This window comes from Cupressus sempervirens, chromosome 3, assembly GCF_028749045.1.
Source record: "Cupressus sempervirens isolate cs-2001-9-10 chromosome 3, ASM2874904v1, whole genome shotgun sequence".
NCBI lineage: Eukaryota > Viridiplantae > Streptophyta > Pinopsida > Cupressales > Cupressaceae > Cupressus > Cupressus sempervirens.
The window spans coordinates 698,737,454-698,759,224 of NC_143120.1; the positions used below are offsets into that span (position 1 = coordinate 698,737,454).

The following is a 21,771-nucleotide window of genomic DNA, read 5'->3' on the forward strand; positions in this document are numbered from 1 at the left end:
CATGTACTATCCAAACATGATGTCTTGTAAAATTGTTGGTCATTCTCTATTTCATATAAAATGTTGGATATGAATTCCCTTGAAGATCTAGGTGGCTCATTCATGTTGCAATCCTGCAAAACAAGCTTAGAATATAGAAACACACATATATGTCTTAAAACATCAAAATGGTTAGAAAATTCAATATGTATCCTACAACAAGTTGTGCATGTGTGATTTATCTTCACATAAAAAGGTTTACCCATCTCAAAAAATCGTTGACTTGTTCGAATTTGAGGATACATACCAATAATTTTTGCCAAAAATTGTGTCTGAATTGAGTCCAAAAAATGTTTCACATGTGGTTCATATTTTGGCTACCAATCCTCCTTACAACATCTCTTTGATTAGAGGAAACACGTGTGTTATTTGTCCAAAAATATTCAATCAATGATTTCAAAGCTTCACTAATTTCTTTATCCTTTTGCAGTAGTCTACTGCTAAATGTCTATAACTCATTTTTTGTCAGATCTTCTAATCTCTCATGTCTTAGCATGGTTCTCCTTAGAGTACCTCTATCAATTTTCAATATTTTTCTTGTCTTTCTAATGAGTCAATCTTTCTTCATTTGGGTACTTACTATTGTCAATAGAATTATTCGTCTTGTGATATTACTATCTTTGGTGTGTGATTTAGAACCCACTTTGTCATAATCACTCATTAGATTCTTTATAATACTTTTTTCATTTGAATCATCCATCGTTCTTAGCCCAAGAAACTTCATGATAGACCCAAATTTCAAATTTCTCTTCATTTTAACAAATAATTGGCATTGACCTATAATATTTAATTCTTCAAAGAATAATCTCCACATACGATTAACTTTTTGTTGACAAGTACACTTGCTAATCTTTTTAGGCATTGATGTCAAAATGTTAGTATCAATATCAATCAAATATTTTGGTCTTCTAAAAAGAATTATAGAAGGTGTTATAACCTCTTTCATTCCCTCAATATTTTGAGCATCAACATAAGGTTGAGTGTTTTGTGTACCTTGAACCGAAGATGATGTACCTTGGCAATAAGATGAAAAAGATGGAATATCACCTACTTGATATGTTGATGTTATGCCTTAAACATGACATGATGGAGTGTGTACATCATTGAATGTAAAAATTAACATCTCTTCAACATGAGATGATGATATGACTCCAACATTGGAAGATGGTGTAGCTTCACAATTCAATTGTCTTTTTGAGCATAACAATCTCATTTGTTCTTTTTATCTTTCCAATTCTTCCTCTTTGTTTCTTTGTATCGATGGTTCTTGTTCCTCTTGGAAAGACAATTCTTCATTATTGTTTTTCAATTTTCTTTGTTCACGTAGTAGTTTCATTTTATCTCTTTTAATTGCCAAATCTCTTTCCCTCTCTTCCATTGTTTGAGTTTTGGTTTCTTCCTTGGCATGATGATGGTTTCTATATATCAAATTATTTAAACATTTGAATTACTTACAATTTGTAAATTACAAATCATTCAAATACATATACAAATTACAATTATTTCAATCAATACCCAATATATATTAAACAACTTGTCAAATTTCTAACTTTTTCCAAATAACAATTCATTCAAACATACAAATTTCAATGAATTCACTATATATTAAACAACTTGTCAAATTATAATCAAATTTGTCTCTATATAGTAACAAAGAATATTTAAAAAGGACTACACTAACCTTTTCTATAGAAAGAATATTAAAAAAGCCTTCAAATAGTGTATCCAATGATTGAATATGGTGTTTGCTAACTTCCAACAGCATGAAACCTGTGTTTTCTGTTGGAACAATAGAATACATAGTGAACCAAAAATAGAATATGGATCAGTAGGGACCCAAACTTTCGTTATGACCATTTTTTGGTGTTTTCATATAGTGTGTACGCACTATGTGAAAAATCTATCTCTCCCTATCCCACCCTCTCCCATACCCTACTCTCCTACTCTCTCTCTCTCTCTCTCTCTCTCTTCCCCATCCCTTGCTCTCTCTCCCACATACTCCCATCTCTCTCTCTCTCTCTCTCTCTCTCTCTCTCTTCCCCATCCCTTGCTCTCTCTCCCACATACTCCCATCTCTCTCTCTCTGCTTCCATCCCCTACTCTCTCTCTCATATACTCCCATCCCTCCACTCTCTCTCTCCCTCCCTTCATCCCTCCCTCTCCCACTCCCTCTCTCACACTCTCTTTCATCCCCTACTCTCTCTCTCCCACCCCCTACTGTCTCTCTCTCTCTCACTCTCTCTCCCCCACCCCCTACTCTCTCTCCCATCCCCTACTCTCTCACACACACACTCCCATCCCCTACTCTCTCTCTCACACACACTCTCATTCCACTCTCTCCCTACTCTCTCTCCCTCTCTCTTCTCCCATCCCCTACTCTCTCTCTCTCTCTCTCACACACACTCCCATCCCCCCAACTCTCTCTCTCTCTCTCTCTCTCTCTCTCTCTCTCTCTCTCCCCCATCTCCTACTCTTTCTCTCCCACCCCCTATTCTCTCTCTCCCATCCCCTACTCTCTCTCTCCCCTCTCCCATCCCCTACTCCCTCTCTCCTCTCCCATCTCCTACTCTCTATCGCACACACACACACTCATCCCTCTCTCTCTCTCTCTCTCTCTCTCTCTCTCTCTCTCTCTCTCCCACCCCTACTCTCTCTGTCACTCTCTCTCTCCCATCCCCTACTCTCCCTCCCTCTCTCTCTCTCTCATCCCCTACTCTCTCTCACTCTCCCTCTCCCACCCCCTACTCTCTCTCTCTCTCACTCACACACTCTCTCTCTCTCCCTACTCTCTCACTCTCTTTTTCTCCTCTCCCATCTCTCTCTCTCTCTCTCTCTCTCTCTCTCTCTCTCTCATCCCCTACTCTCTCTCTCTCTCTCTTTCTCCCACCCCCTACTCTCTCTCTCGCTCTCTCCCTCTCCCATCCCCTACTCTCTCTCTCTCTCTTTCCCACCCCCTACTCTCTCTCACTCTCACTCTCTCATCCCTTACTCTCTCACACACACCACTCCCATCCCCCCTCTCTCTCTCTCCCCCACCCCCTACTCTCTCTCTCACTCATACACACTCTCTCTCCCATCCCCTACTCACACACACACACACACACACACATCCCCTACTCTCTCTCTCTCTCTCTCTCTCTCTCTCACACACACACACACACACACACACATAGTCCCATCCCCCCTCTCTCTCTTTCTTTCACCCCCTACTCTCTCTCACTCTCTCCCATCCCCTACTCTCTCATGCACACTCCCATCCCTCTCTCTCTCTATCTCTCTCTCCCCCCTCCCACCCCCTACTCTCTCTCTCTCTCATCCCCTACTCTCTCTCTCTTCTCCTATCCCCTACTATTTCTCTCTCTCACTCCTATCACCCCCCCTCTCTCTCTCCCTCTCCCACTCTCTCTCCCACCGCCTACTCTCTCTCTCTCTTTCTCCCACCCCCTACTTTCTCTCACTCTCTCCCATCCCCTACTCTCTCTCTTTGCCACCCCCTACTCTCTCTCTCTCACTCTCTCTCTCCCATCCCCTACTCTCTCTCTCTCCTTCCACCCCATACTCTCTCTCTCCCATCCCTCCCATCCCCTACTCTCTCTCACCCTCTATTCTCTCTCTCTCATCCCCTACTCTCTCTCTCTCTCTCTCTCTCTCTCTCTCTCTCTCTCTCTCTCCTTATCCCACCTTCTTCGGTCCCCTACTCTCTCTCTATTTCTCCCTCCCTCTCTCCCTATCCAACCTCCTACTCTCTCCCCATCCTCTAATATCTCTCATTCTCTACCCTCTCTCCTTCTCTCCTTCCCTCTCTATTAAAATTCAAGCTTTAAGAGTGTGTGTGCACTAAAGTGCATACGCGCTATGCAAGCCTAAATGTAAAAATGCTTTAAATAGCGCACACACGCTATAGTGTGCATGCACTATTTAAAGCTTTGGATTCTACCAAGCCTAAGACTTGGTTTTTCCTTAGAGATTCAACCCAAAGGTTTGGAGTCTCTAAACTAGTCTAAGATGTGTTTTGCTGCAAACATACAAAAAATTATTAATTTTTCTTGTTGCTCTCCTTCAAGTTTTCTCATGGTTGAGCATCGATAAAATTAGGTTACATGACATTGTAGATCTCTTTTTTAACTATATAACAATATAATTTATTTTTTATTTGAACTATTTCAAGCCTTTCAACTATAATTTATTTTGAATGTATGTCCATTTTCTATCAAAAACCAACGTGTACTAATTGGGGTGTAGATTTTAGCTTGTTTATCAAATTTTGCAACAACTTAGTTTTTTAGAAACTAGACTCCATTCTACACACATTGAAAAAAAGAAGTTTTGATTTTAGATTAGTTTTCAATCATTTCTAGGAGGAGCACATAGATATTTCATGTTTGTGGGATGTGTCCAATTAAGAAATTCATTTTAAAAAATACACATTATAAAATTACTTGAAAATTTTGGGATAAACTAAATAGTGTTAGGTAAATTTTGACCAGAGCGATTAAAGAATTTCAAAAAAATCTTAAAATTTTAGGGGGGCCACACTTTGCACTGTGTTATGTTTTTTCTGAATAAACAATACCACTTTTTGTGGCCCCCTTTTTTGAGGACCTAAAACTGAACCATTTTGAAAAAAAATTAGTAGTTTAGAAACTAGATTCAAAGGACTACTACTTTTGTTTTTGTCATATCTTAAAATTTTGAGGGTAACTATCTTCAAATTCTTGTCAAAGTTTAGAAATTGTTGATTTTAGAAAAAAAGTGGCTACTTATAGCCCCCTTTTGGCACCACAACTTGGTGCACTTACCCTAAAGATAGTTTGATACTTGTGTGTGTGGGGGGTGGGGGGGTTGATTCATTCACTCCATAGAAAATAAATGGTAAAAGACAGTGCCAATGTTGGGTTTTATCCCTCTTTTTTGTCTACAAGAAGATGCCCAATGTGGTAGGCATGGAGCACACAAGACTAGGTGTTTTATCTTACAAGGAAGCTTTGCAACCATATAGGAGGAAGGAAAAATGCTAGACTGGGGGGTGCGGGGGTGTTAAGCATCGTTTTATGGATGGGAAACTGAGAGGGAAAATGGTAATAGTGAGGGCAATGTAGAAAGGCCATATGGGCACTATTGTGAGCATCCTTAAGAAAATTGTCACGTGTTTTGAATTTGTAAAACATCTACATCGTGTACCTTTTTTTTATAACTCATAATCATGATAGGTATGCAATATAATTTCTTCAATTAAATTTGTGTATAAAATTTGTAGCACTAAAAATTAGTTGGCCTATGATTATCCAAGTCATGATGTGTCTATTCATCTTTTCTCTAGGTTCACATGTCTTCTACTGGGTAACTACATTCTATCTCTCCTATGTAACTATGACTTATTTTGTTTTAGCAACATAAATTATTAACATTGAGTGTGGGTTTATTGATCTTATTAATTTTTGTCTTATTATGTGTCGTCAATATCAATTGTATGAGAATGTTAAATGGTGTTTATGCTAGCAACAATGATATGGATGTCTAGGATTGATTTTGCTTCATTGAATAAATAAGGAAATATCTCCCCTTTTCATAGATCATAGCATACGCTTCTATCGGTTGCCACTATGATTGATTTTTATGTTGATGTATCCATGCGTGAGTGCAATAATGTTCGAGTTCTTCATGCTAAGAAAAAAATATGGAGTTTTCTTTTTGATTTGTGATGAATTAGTTTCTAAGGATAAAGGTTAGTTATGAACATATTTTTTTATTTTCAACTAGTAGATTAGTAATTTTAGCAATAAAGTCTGTTAGTAATGTGTTAAAGAGATAGTGTTGTATGTCATGTTTACATGTTTATCTATTTCAAAATGCAGTTAGGATGAATGCACTTCTTCTTTGATTCATGAGTGTTTTCATGTGTTGAAATAGAAAATAATTCTTGATATTCTTCTTGGGAATTGAAAGAATGTTTCTTTTGTTGCTATTATATGCACCTTGTGTAACTATGTCTTATGAGATGAGCTCTAGATATGATGGATTTCTTAAGATACTATTCAATTCAGAATGAGTTTCATTATATTAGAGAGAAGATATATCTTACATAATGTGCATAATTCCATTAGTTTCCTTAGTTTTTTCTTGTTTAGGCTTCCTTGTCACCAAATTAGCTTAATGGTTTCATGATAGGGTGGTAAAGCACTCCTACAATATTATTGCCCTTTATATTCTTGAGTAGGTTATGGAGCTCATATTAGATTGGTCCTTATAATCAGAATATGATGGTATTCTGATGAAATCCCTACACTTGACCTTCTGATCAAATTGTACAACCATTTTCTTTAGAATATCCAAGATGCATAAAGCTAAAACTATTGTATGCTTATCGCATACACAACTCACAACATGGCATACTAAGCCATCCTGAAAGATGCTTAATTGCTTTGCAAAACTTTTAGTTCATATTTTCTCGCTGACCATCATCCTTCTATTTCTCTAGAAGTGAGAAATCCTACAAAAGTAAATTAGCCAAACCCCTCTAGTGTTTAATGTTCTCTTTTACACATTCTAAAGTCATAGAGGTCTAATGAAAGTTGAATGATTGAATCCTAACACCTACAATTTATTAAATAATAAGTATTTTAATATTATCCCCTGTATTAGTTCTCAACTATGAACTTAGATTACTCAATGTAATATGTAAAGAAAACTTCATCCTCCCTTAAGATGAGTAATGATGTCAATCCAAAATAATGAGCTTACGGAGACTTTTATCAACTACCAAATATGTATTCAAATTAAACCCTATATTCTACTTTGAAATAGATATTGAAGCCAAAACCCTGAGTTTTCTCAAGTAGTGTATATATACACATTTATACATATTTATAAGACTTGTATTTTGATCTTGAAATTTTGGAATGTTTTTGTACCTATGGTAAGTGTCTAGGAAGATGTGATGGCCTAGCTTTAAGCTACGACATTGTTCATGTTTTTCCCTCTTGGCCTTCAAAAATGCCTCCTATAGGTTTGAATATATCTAAGGACAACTATTCTCCTCATGTGTCTAGGTGGATGCACTATTCTCCTCATGTGTTTAAATATGTCTAGGTGGACTCACCATTAATGTAATCTAAGGACAACTATGCTCTTCGTTGTAACGTCAACGGGAAAGATGAACCAATGCAACAACTACCAAGAAAGTTGATTTAACCTAATTTATAATGAAAATGTTTTAAACAAACTTATTAATTCTTGGTATCAAATGGTGAGTAGGGCTTTTTCTTGAGCTCACGTTTGAGTTCTTACCAGATATGTTAAATGATCTCCCTTGGACCTTTTTAATGTTGTGATAACATAGATACCAAAGGAGAGATTAGTCATGCTTCATAAGGCAAGCGTAGGATACTTTTTGTGTGAGCGTATAATCCCAAAAAAAATACAAAAAATTATTTATCCGCCAAAACGAATCCCCTAATTTCTTTGTAATTACATTTATCTCAATTGTGCGTGTTCAAAAAGTGTCTGGTTGTGAAGTCCAATCAGCATACATTTTCAATTTTCTAACTCTTCACATTCCCATATCTTTTGACTCTATACATTTCCAATAAGTTATAAAAAGAACACTAGCACAAGATAACTTTATTACGGTTGATGAAAATTGGGCTCACTGAAAATTGATAAAAAGAGAAAGCTGAGCTCATTTTCTTGTGTTGTGAAGAAATTGGGGAATCAGATAAATCTGTTATTTCTATGTATTTGATATTTTTATTTCTGTTAATTTGATACTTTAATCTAGTTATTTTAACAAAAAGGTGACCAAATATGGCAACATACTTATTTTTTAGGGTGATCTTTGTTTTGGTTTAGTTAAATAAGTTTGTTGTCTATGTTTTTCCTAAATAATTTAATGGATTAAATGAATAAACAAAAGATCATTTATAGGAGTACAAAGATGATGTTTTTATAAAGTAACAATTTAATTATAAACTATTTAATATTTTACATAAGTTATAATATTGATCATTGAATAATATAGAATAAACATATTATAAAAAATATTATTCTAATGTCCTCTTTCAATGATCAATCTATCAACTGCTTCAAGTTTTTCATCTGGTTTAGAGACTTGACAAGAATGTCTATTGTCTAGTCAATAATCAAAACATGTTAGAATTAAATTGATCTTTCTTCAACCAATTGCCAAATGAAATGACAATGAAGATTAACATTCTTGATTCTCATGTAGGAGACCGAATACTTGTCTAGTTTGAGCACCACTTGATTCTCACTATATACTGGAGTAAGGTTTTCTTGAGACATTTGTATTTTTTAAAGAATTCTCTGAAGCCAAACTATCTCACAAGATGCATAAATTATCCCTAGATACTCAAATTTTATCAAGGAAAGAGTCATTGCATATCGCTTCAGGCTAGGCCATGTGACTAACCAAATTCAAAATTGAAAATGTACCCAAGTGTTAATTTTTTGGCATCGATGGAACTTACCCAATCTAAGTTTGACAAACCAATAAGTATACAAATGTGACTTCTATTTTGTAGAAGACCAAAATCAAAAGTGTCCTTCACATAATACAACACATGCTTTATCATTATCCAATGATCAGTCTTGGGGGCTATCATGAAGCGTGAAATATAGCTCATTGCAAAACTAAGATCTGGCCTAGTAGCAATAAGGTAGATGATTTTTCCCACCAATTTTTGAATGTTTATTCATTCACCATAGGTGAATTTGATTTGGATTTTAGGTTCAACCCTTTCTCCATAGGTGTGAATAGAGGTATGTTGTTTTGCATCTAAAACTTATCCAACAAACTATGAGCATACTTAGACTAAGATAAGAAGATACTACATTGAATTTGTTAAAAACTAACACCTAAGTTATAGTGCATATGTCCCAAGTCTATTATGTCAAAGGATTGACATGACCATTGTTTCACTTGATCAATAAAAAGTGCCAATGTTCTAGTAATAATTAGGTCATCAAAATAGACAACAACAACAAGAATATCACCACTAATGTTTTCAACATACAGATTAGAATTAGATAGACTCGTCTGAAAGTCATTATTTGTAACGTATTTGTTAGTTTTGATGTACCAAGCCTAAGGAGTGTGTTTTAGGCCATAGAGCGCTTTCATCATCTGCAAACCTAATGTTCATTTCTAACAACTTTGAAACCACCAAGTTTTGTCATGTAGAATTCTTCTTGCAACTCATCATTTTAGAAGATTCTCTTAGCATCCATCTAATGGACTTTCCAACTAAACCGAGTTGCTAAGGTAAGGACAATCTATATGGTAATTATTCTGGTCATAGGAGAAAAAGTCTCCTCATAGTTGATGCCTTCTTTCAATGAAAACCACCTAGAAATGAGACAAGTTTTGTACTTGTCAAGGGCTCCATTAGCTTTGTACTTGACTTATACGCCCATTTACATTTTATGGGCATCTTCCTTTAAAGAAAGATAAAAATGAATCAAACTTTTATTCTTCAAAAGATTATGATGTTCACCTTCCATAATCATCCTAACATTCAAGAATCCCTTTAGCTTTAGCATATGTTTGAGGCTCAAAAATACAATTAATGTTGGCCACAAGAGAAATGTTAATTGTACTTTGATGTGTGTTCTTGTTTATCGAAGTCTACCCTTAATGAGTTCATTAGGATGAAGATTACTAATTATTTTAGCCCGCCATTTAGTTTAAGGAGTAGAACCAACATCAAATATAGTAGGAAAATTGGAGCAGGGTCGACAACAAGATCAATATTAAGAATACTATTGATAGGAAATTCAAGTAATGCATCATCAAATTTAGAGTCTGCATCATCCCTCCCATTAGGTGAACCAAATAGAAGTTAGACACCCAAATGAACAACCTTAAAAGGTTGATCTTCAATATTTTTCATATATGAGGAAATTTGAAAAGGTGATTGTTCTTCATTGAAGACAACGTCATGACTAAAAAAAGATGATCAATTTTGCATCAATTAGTCAGTAAGCCTTATGGTTGTCACTGTATTCCATGAACATTAGTTTTTGGCTCTTGTAATCCAACTAGGAGATCTTGACATCTACAATCCAAATGTATGTTAAGAAGCAAAAAACATTCAATTGATTTCTTCTAGGTTTGTGAGCAATCCAAGATTCTTCAACAGTCTTCTCCTTAACAGATGTGTCGAGAGATCAATTAAGGAGATAGACTATAGTGAAGACTATTTTTTCTCAATTTTTCTTAGGAAAACTCTTGTGTTCCATCATAGACCTAACCATTTTAGTTAAAGTGTGGTTCCAACATTCAATAAAAAATTTCTAGTTGAGGAGTGTAAGGTGTATTTAATTGGTGTTTTATGTTGTGTATATCATAGAATTTGGAAAAAGTATTAGAAAAAAACACCTTCATATTACACCTTCATATTATCTAACCTAAGAGTGACTATGGGACAACCTCATTCTTTTTTTACCAAGTCCTTAAATATTTGAAATGTGGTAAACACATATGGTTTTTGTCTAATAAAGTACACCCATATTTTACATCATCAACAAAAAAAAGAAATACTTGGTACTTGTAAATGATGTATTCATTGGACCACATACAAGAATATGGACCAACTATAATATCTTTGAGGCTCAACATGAGTCTCTATCCTTGAATGGTTTCTTGTGCTTCTTCCTAGCTTGAAAAGCTCCACAAAGTTGGTGATATTGATTCTGAATTTTAGGTAAGCCAAGAACTAGATCCTCCAAAAATGTTGAGCAATATAGTGGATATCTAGGTGGCCATGTCGTTGATGTCAAACTCTATTGATGGAATATGATTTTATCTACAAGGGAATGCTCAAGAGAATCACTTGAATCCACAAGTCTATATAGATCATAATCCTTCGTGTTGATAACCACAGTAGCCGGTTGAATCGCATAATCAACAATCTAACACTTGCATAAATTATAGACCACATCAAGCTAAGGAGAATATCACATAATCTAGCTAACTAAAAGAAGATTTAACTATGTACCAAGAATGTAGTATACATTGAGGAATATGACATTTCTAACACATAACTGTATTTGCATGTTGTCCTTACTAACAACAATATACTCTTCTCCAAAAATGACTAAATAGGTGAAAGATGAGAAATCTATGAACCAATCACGCCAATAAGTGAAGTATGGAGAAGCATCAAATTTGATGTACCAAGAAAAATATTCACATGATGTGTAGGGAAGTCTTCCATGAAAGCATAAAATGAAAATTCTTTATTCTCTACTGCTTTGTCATATTGGATATAGGTTGAGACACTCCTTACTTTTGTTGTTTGTAAGCAATTTGTAGTGCCCACCCTAATGACTTGATTTATTATATTGGATTCATATTTTGCACTACAGATAGGAGATTTGATGTTACCTTACATATGATATTAGAGATACATTATATATATGCATGTGAGCATGCGCGCACGCACCCACACGTGTGTGTGTGTGTGTGTGTGTGTGTGTGTGTGTGTGTGTGTGTGTGTGTGTGTGTGTGTGTGTGTGTGTGTGTGTGTGTCTGTGTCTGTGTCTATGTGTCTGTGTCTGTGTGTCTGTGTGTGTGTGATTTACCTTATGTGTTACTAGATTTATGGATTCTAACCTTGCTAACTCATTTGATACTTATAGTGTTCTATGATGCTTATCATGATATTTTGTAGATATGCTTGTACTTTTGGTTGTGATGCAAGTGTGTAAAGGTATAGGTACAAAAGCCTCAATAATAATTATTGATCTAGAGATAGAACCATGATCCACATGGGCACCTTCAGCCTAGGAATTTCCTTATACATGAGTCAGTTGCCCTAATTTTGGGAGCTTGCAGGGGGGGGGATTCATGTTTAAAATAATTTTATGTTTATTTTGGGTCTTTATTTGAATGTTGTCTTAGTTCTTATGTATAAAGTTATATGTCTATATACAGGTGCACATGTATATGTCGGAATAAATATACATATATTATATGTGTGTGTTATTGTGAGATCTTGTATAAAGAAATACCTAAAATAAAATAAACTCAAATAAAAAAAACTATTTAACGAATTGAACCTCAAACCCATCCTCTACCAATGCTTCTACATGGCTCTTCAAGAAACTCTTCTAAGATGAGGTGTTAAACCTATAAAAGGATGTACAAAGAGATAAGACTTGTATGGAAAAATATTTGAACCCAAAACCTTGGAGGAACAATTTCACAACTTAGCCACAACATTCTTGAAACTCTTTCCACACACAAACTAGATAACTAGCAACCTTGGGAAATGCTAATTATTTTCCCAAAAAAAAAAAGTATTTATTTTATTAAACCATAGTCAAAGGATGGTTCAAACCATAGTCAAAGGTTCAAGGAGAAAAACTATTACTACGGCTCTAAAATATCCTATAACTAAGGAGTTGCCCAACAACCAAAATATAGGAAAGATTTTGCCAAAAACTATAGTCAAATTATCTTGGAGATTTAATCTTTATAAACTCTAAAGGAACCTGCAAAAGGAGACACTCGGAGCTAGGGAAAGGAACAAGGTAAACACTGAGACTGGATTAAAAGCTGGAAGCTTGCACCCCTCACACACTCAAGGCCTCACTTCATCCTAGCATGGGAAACCAAGTAGGTCATGTTTCCTAATTTTATTTTGAAAACTTAATGATTCATGGACAAGAAAGATCAAATTAATAAAATATTGTTGAATACATGATTACTCTCTATATATTGTGGTTGAAACTGTATATGATTACATATCATGATTGTTTGTGGTGGAGACATTGTGTGGAAGCTATGTTTTGTAAGAATGCTAGGGATTGAATTCCTTGAATAGGAATGGTTGGGGTTTCAAACTAGGATCCCAACCCATGAAGTTTTGGTAAACCATCCTCCATCCTAACAAGTCTCAGAATTCAATTCAGAGCCTTCATTATATTTTTCTAAGTCTGCTAGAACAAATGCATAGGTATATTGAACATATGAACAGATATATAATTTATATGCATGATAATGCACCCCACTACATGTAAACCTTTGTGTCAGCCTGGTTAAACAAATGTGCAGCCCTCTTAATGTATGCAAAATTATGTTGAACCAAAGTGAAAGTTTAACATAAGTGCAGTTAAGTGCCACATATGTGGGGCTATGTAGAATGGATGTCTAGGTCTAGTGAAAATGAAGCATTTGTGTAGGTTTATGATGTTGATGCACATTTTTGTTGAATACATCTGCAACTTTAACCAAAGTGTGATAGAATGCAATTAATGCACAAATATAGATAATAGATGCATAGTTTAACAGTTGCTTTGTCATTTGGGTATATTTTCAAGTGGACCTTTTGTTTGTTTTTTGGTTTATACATGTTATTCCAATACATGTTATTTTCTGTGAGGTCACATCTTGTATGATCATGCTTTGAGTGTAAATTTTGATTAGGGTAGAAACCTTGGGTGAGTGGCTCACCATAGGTGTTGGGGTCCAGAGGTGGCAAACATGAAATCCTATGCTAGAAGACTAGAGCCTTGTGCAAGCTAGCTCCAATGTGAGTAAGTAAACAAGTTATAACATAATATATAAACTATGGGTTGGGCATGGGTATTCACACTTAATAAGATAATTGTTGAAGTCTTATTGGAGTACTTGGAGTAGGGGCTCATTGCACATTCTTAAATCCCTAAGCTTAGTGGGTTGATCCAAACGTTACTTGGTCATGCCTATCCCTATTGGAGTACTCAAGGAAAAGACGTTATGTGGGCAAATATAGTCTTAAGCGAAGGGGGTGGATCCCAACACATAGGAAGGTACAATAAGTACACGCACCTACTAGTTGATACACCCTTCACTCTTGTTCTTGTAGTTTGAAGTCTCTTGTGATCCCTTATGTTTTATGTTTATCCATTGCTTTCTTTGGGTTAAACCTTAGGTTTTCCTTAGACAATTTGGATCATGGGTTGTCTCCTAGCTCAAGTGTGGTTCCTAAGGGCCCACATGGTTGGGTGGAAAAACTTGAGGCTTGGTCTTGGCTTAGCAGTAAAGTCTTTTCGAGAGACATGCCTGGATAATATTGAAGAAGATCAATGATGTACTTGATGCTTGTGAATGATGGATGTAATGTAACTTGATATGTATAATGTAAAAGGGAATAGATTTATGTATTTAAATAAAGCTTTGTATAAGGGTAGATATGATAGTTTGTATATATCCTCAAAGAGAAAATTTGTTATCTATCTTTTGTAAAGGTAATTTCAGTAGATGAATCATTATGATTCTTTGTGAACATAAAGTAATAATATTTGTCAATTAAAGTTCTACACTTTTTTATTTCTGTGATCTTATGCTCTTAAGTTTATTAATGTTATGGTTAATATTCACCTCTTAAGTTTAAAGATTACATTTAGAATAAGATACAATAAGGGAACCTATCAAAAAAAATGTATGAACACTTAGGAAAATTTCCTTAATTTCATTAGGTTCCCTAATGGGAACATTACACAATTTGATTCCAATAGTCCTTTATCAAATGACCTAATTTGTGGCAATAGTTCCACTAAACTTTCTTCTACTTTGACCTATCCTTAAGTTGACTAGAGCCTTTCTATTGAGCCAATTAAGGTTTTTGTTTATCCTTGTTGAAGGATTTGGCTATAGAGGCTTGTTATGAGGAGGAGGATGTGGCACTACTATTAAAGTGTTGTTTCCAATTTTCTTGCTACAAATTTACGGTGCATAATTCTAAAAACTTTAAGTCATCATTAATTATAGCAATATTGAGCATTTTGATGAAGTTCTCATAGGATTTAGATATACTTTTTAGAGTTATTACTACCATATCATCTTCATCCATTTTTGGACCAATGGTCTCTAGTTGACCTAAAATGTCCTTAATCTTTATTAGATGCTCCTGTGAGGGCATATTCTCATCCATCATGATATAAACTAGTTGGTACTACTACATTTGGGCCCAAATTGTGATGGCAGGTCATCCCAATTGCAACAGACACCCATTGCCCAACCGAAAGAACAAGAAATTGGCTCCCATCGGATAGGCATCAAACTTTTGTCATCACAATTTGCGACAACAAGGGCAGCCATTAAAATTATGATGAACACAACTCTCATAAATTGTGCCAAGTCACTAGCAAAGAGTTATTTTTCACCATCCCAATTGCAATAGAAAGCTGGCAAAGACACCATTGCAATTGCGACGTGTTTGTGAAAAAAATGCTATGGGACCCATGACAAGCTGTCAAATATGTATGTCTCAATAGCAACAGACATGTGGTAATAATGTTGTGTGACCAATGGCTAGTCGTCGAAAGTGGTCATCTCAATTGTGATGGTGTATTTTATTAATAAAAAAAATGGTGGCAAATCTTGAATAGTTGTGATGCTCTCATAGCTCACATTATATTCACACAATTAGATGTCATGCAATCATAGGTTAATATTGAGATTCACTTGGTTCCAAGAATAGTCTAAAATTCTTTACCAATCAGGGCCAACCACGTGAAGGTGAAAGCTCATTTGGCCCCACCCCCCCAACATCTAAATTCCCCATTAACATCTAAAATATTTAAGAAAGGATCAATCTTTAAAGTACAAAAAAAAGGTTCCAAACTTGCAAAAGTGACATCATTTTTCCATCGCATCCAAAATAAGATTATGCTACTCTGAATCGAGAATGCACATGCAACTACGTTCAAATGCATGGATAGGAGGTAAAGCTAATAAAAACACATTATGATTACATTTATTTAATAGGTCTATTAATTTTTGAAAATTATAAACCATCATGAACAATGTTCATTATGGTCTATAACTTAAAATACCTAATTAAAGACCTCTAACAAAAATACAAACCTATTATATTTTTCAGCTCCGCCTGATGTCTTATGCATATGAATTGGCATTGCATATTGAACTATGGCGTCCTTCTACACTACTTGAAACTAAGAGATTCACATAATTAGTTTTCATACAATCATAGGTTAATGTTGAGCTTCACATGGTTTTCAGAATAGTTTAATATTCTCTATTAATCAGGGCCAACCACATGAAGGTGGAAGCTCATTTGTCCCCCCCCCCACCAACATCTAAATTCCTCGTTAACATCTAAAATCTTTAAGAAAGGATCAGTCTTTAAAGTACCTAAAATGTCCTCATCACCTCCTACTACTCTCAGGGAAAGTCCATCTTCATTGCTAGCGAGCAATTCATCACACGGGTGCATCCAAGAATGTCCTCATCACCTCCTTCATAAAATGAATCCAATATTACAAACTTCCCCCTGAGAAATAATAGTTCAATTGAAATAAACACATGGAAAATGAGAGAGAAAAAGAAGAATCTACTTACCAATAGGCATTTCCATTGCATCTATGGCCATGCTACTTGTTCAGTGAGTTTTTTTGTTTTTCTGTTGTGCCAAGATCTCTATGTTTATATATGTACACACACACACACACACACACACACACACACACACACACACACACACACACACACACACACACACACACACATATGTATATACATATACATATGTATATATGTATATACATACATACATACATTCATACATATACATAGATCATAGGGGCATGGCAACGAGATGCAAAGATGACAAGGGCATGGCAATGAGATGTAGCGATCACAAGGGCACGGCAACAAAATCCTAAATCTCCACCGATCTCCACAATCCACAAGATCTCTCTCTCCCTATATACACACATACATACATAGACACACATATATGTGTATATGTATGTATATATACACATATATACATATACATATGTATATGTATATACATACATACATATATATACACATACATACAAGCATACATATATACATACATCTGCATATGCAATTTTATCACCTTGGAAAACTATATTTGATGATGCTAGCTGGGAACACCTGATTGTTCATTTTATTGTACCTAATCTAATGATAGTTCTACAAGAATTTGTAATCAACCAAGCCAATCAGCAACTAGACCAAATTAACAGTGGCAATAGATACTTGGGATCCTCGCAGGGAAAGAGTACCAATACATGCATGGTAACATCCTTGGTTACCATTGTTAGGCTAGCATATGGAGCCTTTATATCCAACCATTCATTATAAATTGGGGAATGTGCTTCATTATATCCAAGAATGTCCTCATCACATCCTACATAAAATGTATCCAATATTTAAAAATGCCCCCTAAGAAATAATAGTTCAAGTGAAATAAACACATGAAATATGAGAGAGAAAAAGAGAAGCCTACTTATCAATAGGTTTTCACATCACGTATGTGGCCATGCTACTTGTTGGGTGATTTTTATTATTTTTATGTTGTGCCAAGATCTCTCTATTTATATACATACAGATTGGGAATGATTAATGTCATGTTTTCTTTTCTTTTTTGTTTATAGTCTATAATCCACAATCCACAAGATCTCTATAGGGATGTCCAAATTAACTTCAATACTCAGTTAATCAACAAGTAGATCAATTTAACTGGGTTATCACTCGAGCATGTGCTATTCTCATTTATCATATGTTGCAATGTTGGAGACAACATTTTTTTGAAAGTGGCAATAGGTTTTGTATCATTGGCTTTGTTCAAGTCCTGATTTTAATGAAGTAACAAAGTGGTTTTTAGGGTGGAAAGGTCTTATTGGCCCTGAGCTTCTTGCTAATGAGAGGATAAGAAGTCAACTAAATGTAGCCCTTGAAATGATAAATCAAGCAGTAGAGGGTATGACTGTAGAACAATCTAGGGCTAGAGACAATGTAAGCCATCTATTGAGGATCAAAAGCTTATGCCAGAGTTACAACACAATGTGAAGTTGATTATATATATATATATATATATATATATATATATATATATATATATATATATATATAACACGATATAAATCATTCCTAGTTTTATGTTCACAACTCAAATACTCTCTCATGGCCTAAGTTAAAACCCTCATTACTATATCCAAAATTAAGGAATAAAATACGATTATGTCCCCAACAAAGAATTGAAATGTAATTTTTTTGGATTCCACTTAATGTTGTGTCTATAAATTCAAGAAATTCTACTACCATGCAAATTAACTTACATTGATTTTGAAGCTTAGGCCCTAACAATAGTCAAAAGGTAAATTATTATCAAAGAATGTGCTAAAACCAAGCAAGAGTACATATTTAGAATGAACATAGATATTGGCAACAATGAAGAAACATATAGTCCTCTTATACATAATCAAAATTATGTCAAAGATGAACTCAAGAATTGAACAATATAGGAGGTGCTCAGCTAGATATTCTATCCATCTTGGGTGATTTGGCAAGAGGCTTCTACAAGGGAATGAGCCTCATGAGTTAACATATAATGTCTTAAAATAGTTAAATGCTACCTAACTATATCCAAGGCGTCTACACACTGCAGGCATACTTCAGCTACTAGGCTACCTACATACCCGTATTCACGGGATCAAGAACCTTGAACTACTCACTCTAACGAATATGTAGTTATGGTTTCTAATTGTTTTGATGTAGTTGTATTCCTATAACCATTAGTGATTTTTACTCACCTAATACAGATCTTCACCATCATACACCCACTCAGGTGAATCAAGCAATTTTCTATAATTGCAATACTACAATACCTTGTGCAACATTTGTGTTGTAGTTTATAGTCAATGTAAGGTTAACCTATATACATCCTAACTCACTCCTTATATAGTTTAAGTGAAATAAACATATGAAAAATGAGAGAGAAAAAGAGGAATCTACTTACCAATAGGTGTTGCCATTGCATCTATGGCCATGCTACCTATTGACTGAGTTTTATTGTTTTCCTTTTGTGCCAAGATCTCTCTGTTTATATACATACATACATACATATAAAAAGATCAGGAGAACACGAAAATGAGATGCAAAGATTACAAGGGCACAAAAATGAAATCTAGTGATCACAAGGGCACGGCAACGAAATCCTAGATCTTCACTGATCTCTACAATCCACAACATCTCTCTATATGTATACATGCATACATAGACACATAGATGTGTGTGTGTGTGTGTGTATACACACATAGATATGTGTGTGTGTATACACACATAGATATGTGTGTGTGTATATACACACACACACACATATATACATATGTATATAAATATATGTATGTATATACATACATACATATATACATACATATATATACACATACATACATACATACATCTACGTATGCAATTCTGTCACCCTAGAAAATTGTAATTGATCTTGCTAGCTGGGAACAATTGATTATGGTTATGGCTTGTTTCTTTCTAAGAATATCTTCTATGATATGTTTTTATAAAATTTCTTGCAAACTATACCCATTTTTCTTGTTCTGCATTATTTTTGTGTAGGATCTTTACCTAAGTTAGCATAGGTTGAGTGAGTTTTATTGTTTTATTATTTGGATTCTGGAATATGTATGCAACTAGATCAAGTTTTTCTATTGTGCTAATATGTAATAAGCACCTTAAAAAAGATCTCTCTATATATAAAGTGTAAAGTTTCTTACAACTTTTATTGCAAGTATGAACACTGATTTGTGATGATGAATGGGCATGTCTCTAAATGGAGATATGAGCATTTACAATTACACAGAGGGGTGTGATGGTGAATGGGCATGTCTCTGAATAGAGACATGAGCATTCACAATCACACCAGTTCGGTGATGGTCTATCAAACCCAGTTGTATAGACTTAACACAAGTCTTAATCATGTATTACCCATCATTATGAACTATAGCCTAATATAATATAGATCAATAGTGATCTAAAATCAAAGGAATCGAAATAAGTTTCGATCATGACTTAAATGAGATCTCAGACAATATATAAATGATCATTGATTTCAACTCTGCATTGTTCCATATATTGTGTGTGTGTGTGTGTGTAGCAGTATGTTCATCATAATGGTATACATATATGCATATGTATATATATGTTGATCACAATTATTGTTAGATTGAAGCTACATGCTTTAACATAAAGACTACAAGTTGTGCAATTTGTCATGTATTGCATCTACATTTGCTTTTCCATTTCTTATAAGTGTGTTTCAAGGTTGGGAACCACTTCAACATCCTTTGCATGGTTTAGAGGTAATTTCATTGTGGTAGAGAGAATAACTTCAATGGAGAGTTGAGTGTAAGGAGTTGCTACCCTGAACCTGTGCTACAAATTCCTGGGGACCAAGGGATCCTAAACCTATGCTACGTTTTCCAGAGACATGGGAGAAGTTACTACTAGCTTTAGTACTTCATAAAATTATGGATCATATACTGATGCCCAAATTAACTTCAATACATGCATGGTTACATCCTTGGCTTCCATTGTTGGGCCAGCATATGGAGCCTTTATATCCAACCATTCATTATAAATTGGGGAATGTACTTCATGCCTGGCATGCAAGTGATGCATCTGCATATGCAATTTTATCACCTTGGAAATTTGTATTTGATCTTGGTAGCTGGGAACAACTGATTGTTCATTTTATCATACCTAATCTGATGACAATTCTATAGGAATTTGTAATCAACCTAATTAGCAAGTAGACCAATATGGTTGCAATATTGGAGGCAACATTTTTTTCAAAGTCATAGTAGGTTATGTATCATTATCTTTGTTCAAGTCTTGATTTTAGTGAAGTAACAAAGTGGTTTTTAGGGTGGAAAAGACTATATAATGAAGAGGAAACTTGAAAACTTGATTGCACCAGAGTTACAACACAATGTGAAGTTGATTTTAAATATAAACAAAACCAAAAAAAAATGACATAAATCATTCCCCACTTGTTTTGATTGTGAAGAGTTGAGCACGAAAGAGGGTGGAGAGCTCTGAATGTTGGTGGAGAGTTCATTGTCATTCCCTTGTGATCATTGCATTTCATTGTCGTACCCTTGTGATCGTTGTGTTTCAATTGTCGTGCCCTTGCGATCTCTACATTTCATTATTGTGCCCTTGTGATCTTTTTTTCCTTTCTCTATGATTTTGTTGTCATGTTGTGCCCTTATGATCTATGTACCCTTTGTACTACAACATTTGGGCTCAAATTGTGATGGCGGTGTACTTTGTGGTGTATTCGAGCCGAAATGTAGTAGTGCTCTGTGATTTTCTTCAAGGGGAGAAGAGGTACCTATGTAAATGTTCTTTTATTTTCCTTCTAAACATGTATCTCTTTATATTTCCCCACATATGTGTGTGTGTGTCTATGTATGTATGTATGTATACATAGATCTCTCTATTTATATACATACATACACACATAGACACACACACATATGTGTATGTATGTATGTATACACGTATATATACATATACATATGTACATATATGTAGATACATACATACATACATACAGAGATCACAAGGGCACGACAACAAGATGCAAAGATACATATATATAGACATACATGCATATATACATAAATACACACATGCACACATACATAGATACATTCATTCATACATACATACATACATCTACATATGTGATTTTATCACCTTGGAAAATTGTATTTGATCTTTACTCAATCAACAAGAGATAATATAATCTTTAAGTACATATTTCTACATACTTAGTTTGGTATGAATAGTTTCGATTGAATTCATCTAAGGAGAGTGATCTAGTCATGATGATAATGGCTCCATGTATTAGGTCTTTAGAGGATAGAGAC

At 34.8% G+C, this 21,771-nt stretch overlaps 1 protein-coding gene across 4 annotated transcripts in view; it reads right to left on the reverse strand.

Moving 5' to 3' along the window:
* LOC149568661 (membrane-associated progesterone-binding protein 4-like) overlaps positions 1 to 21,771 on the reverse strand; it is a 158,174-nt gene that overhangs the window by 17,800 nt on the left and 118,603 nt on the right. For 2 of the 4 annotated variants that reach the window (XM_089821535.1, XM_089821531.1), the window contains one exon: positions 10,491 to 10,968. The exons of 1 other annotated variant lie outside the window; for it this stretch is intronic. In XM_089821535.1, coding sequence (XP_089677661.1) covers positions 10,863 to 10,968 — 106 coding nt within the window. In that variant the 3' untranslated portion in view covers positions 10,491 to 10,862. Of the gene's footprint in view, positions 1 to 10,490; positions 10,969 to 15,775; positions 16,303 to 21,771 lie in introns of those variants that run through there. One more of the 4 variants, XM_089821533.1, reaches the window with a different exon arrangement.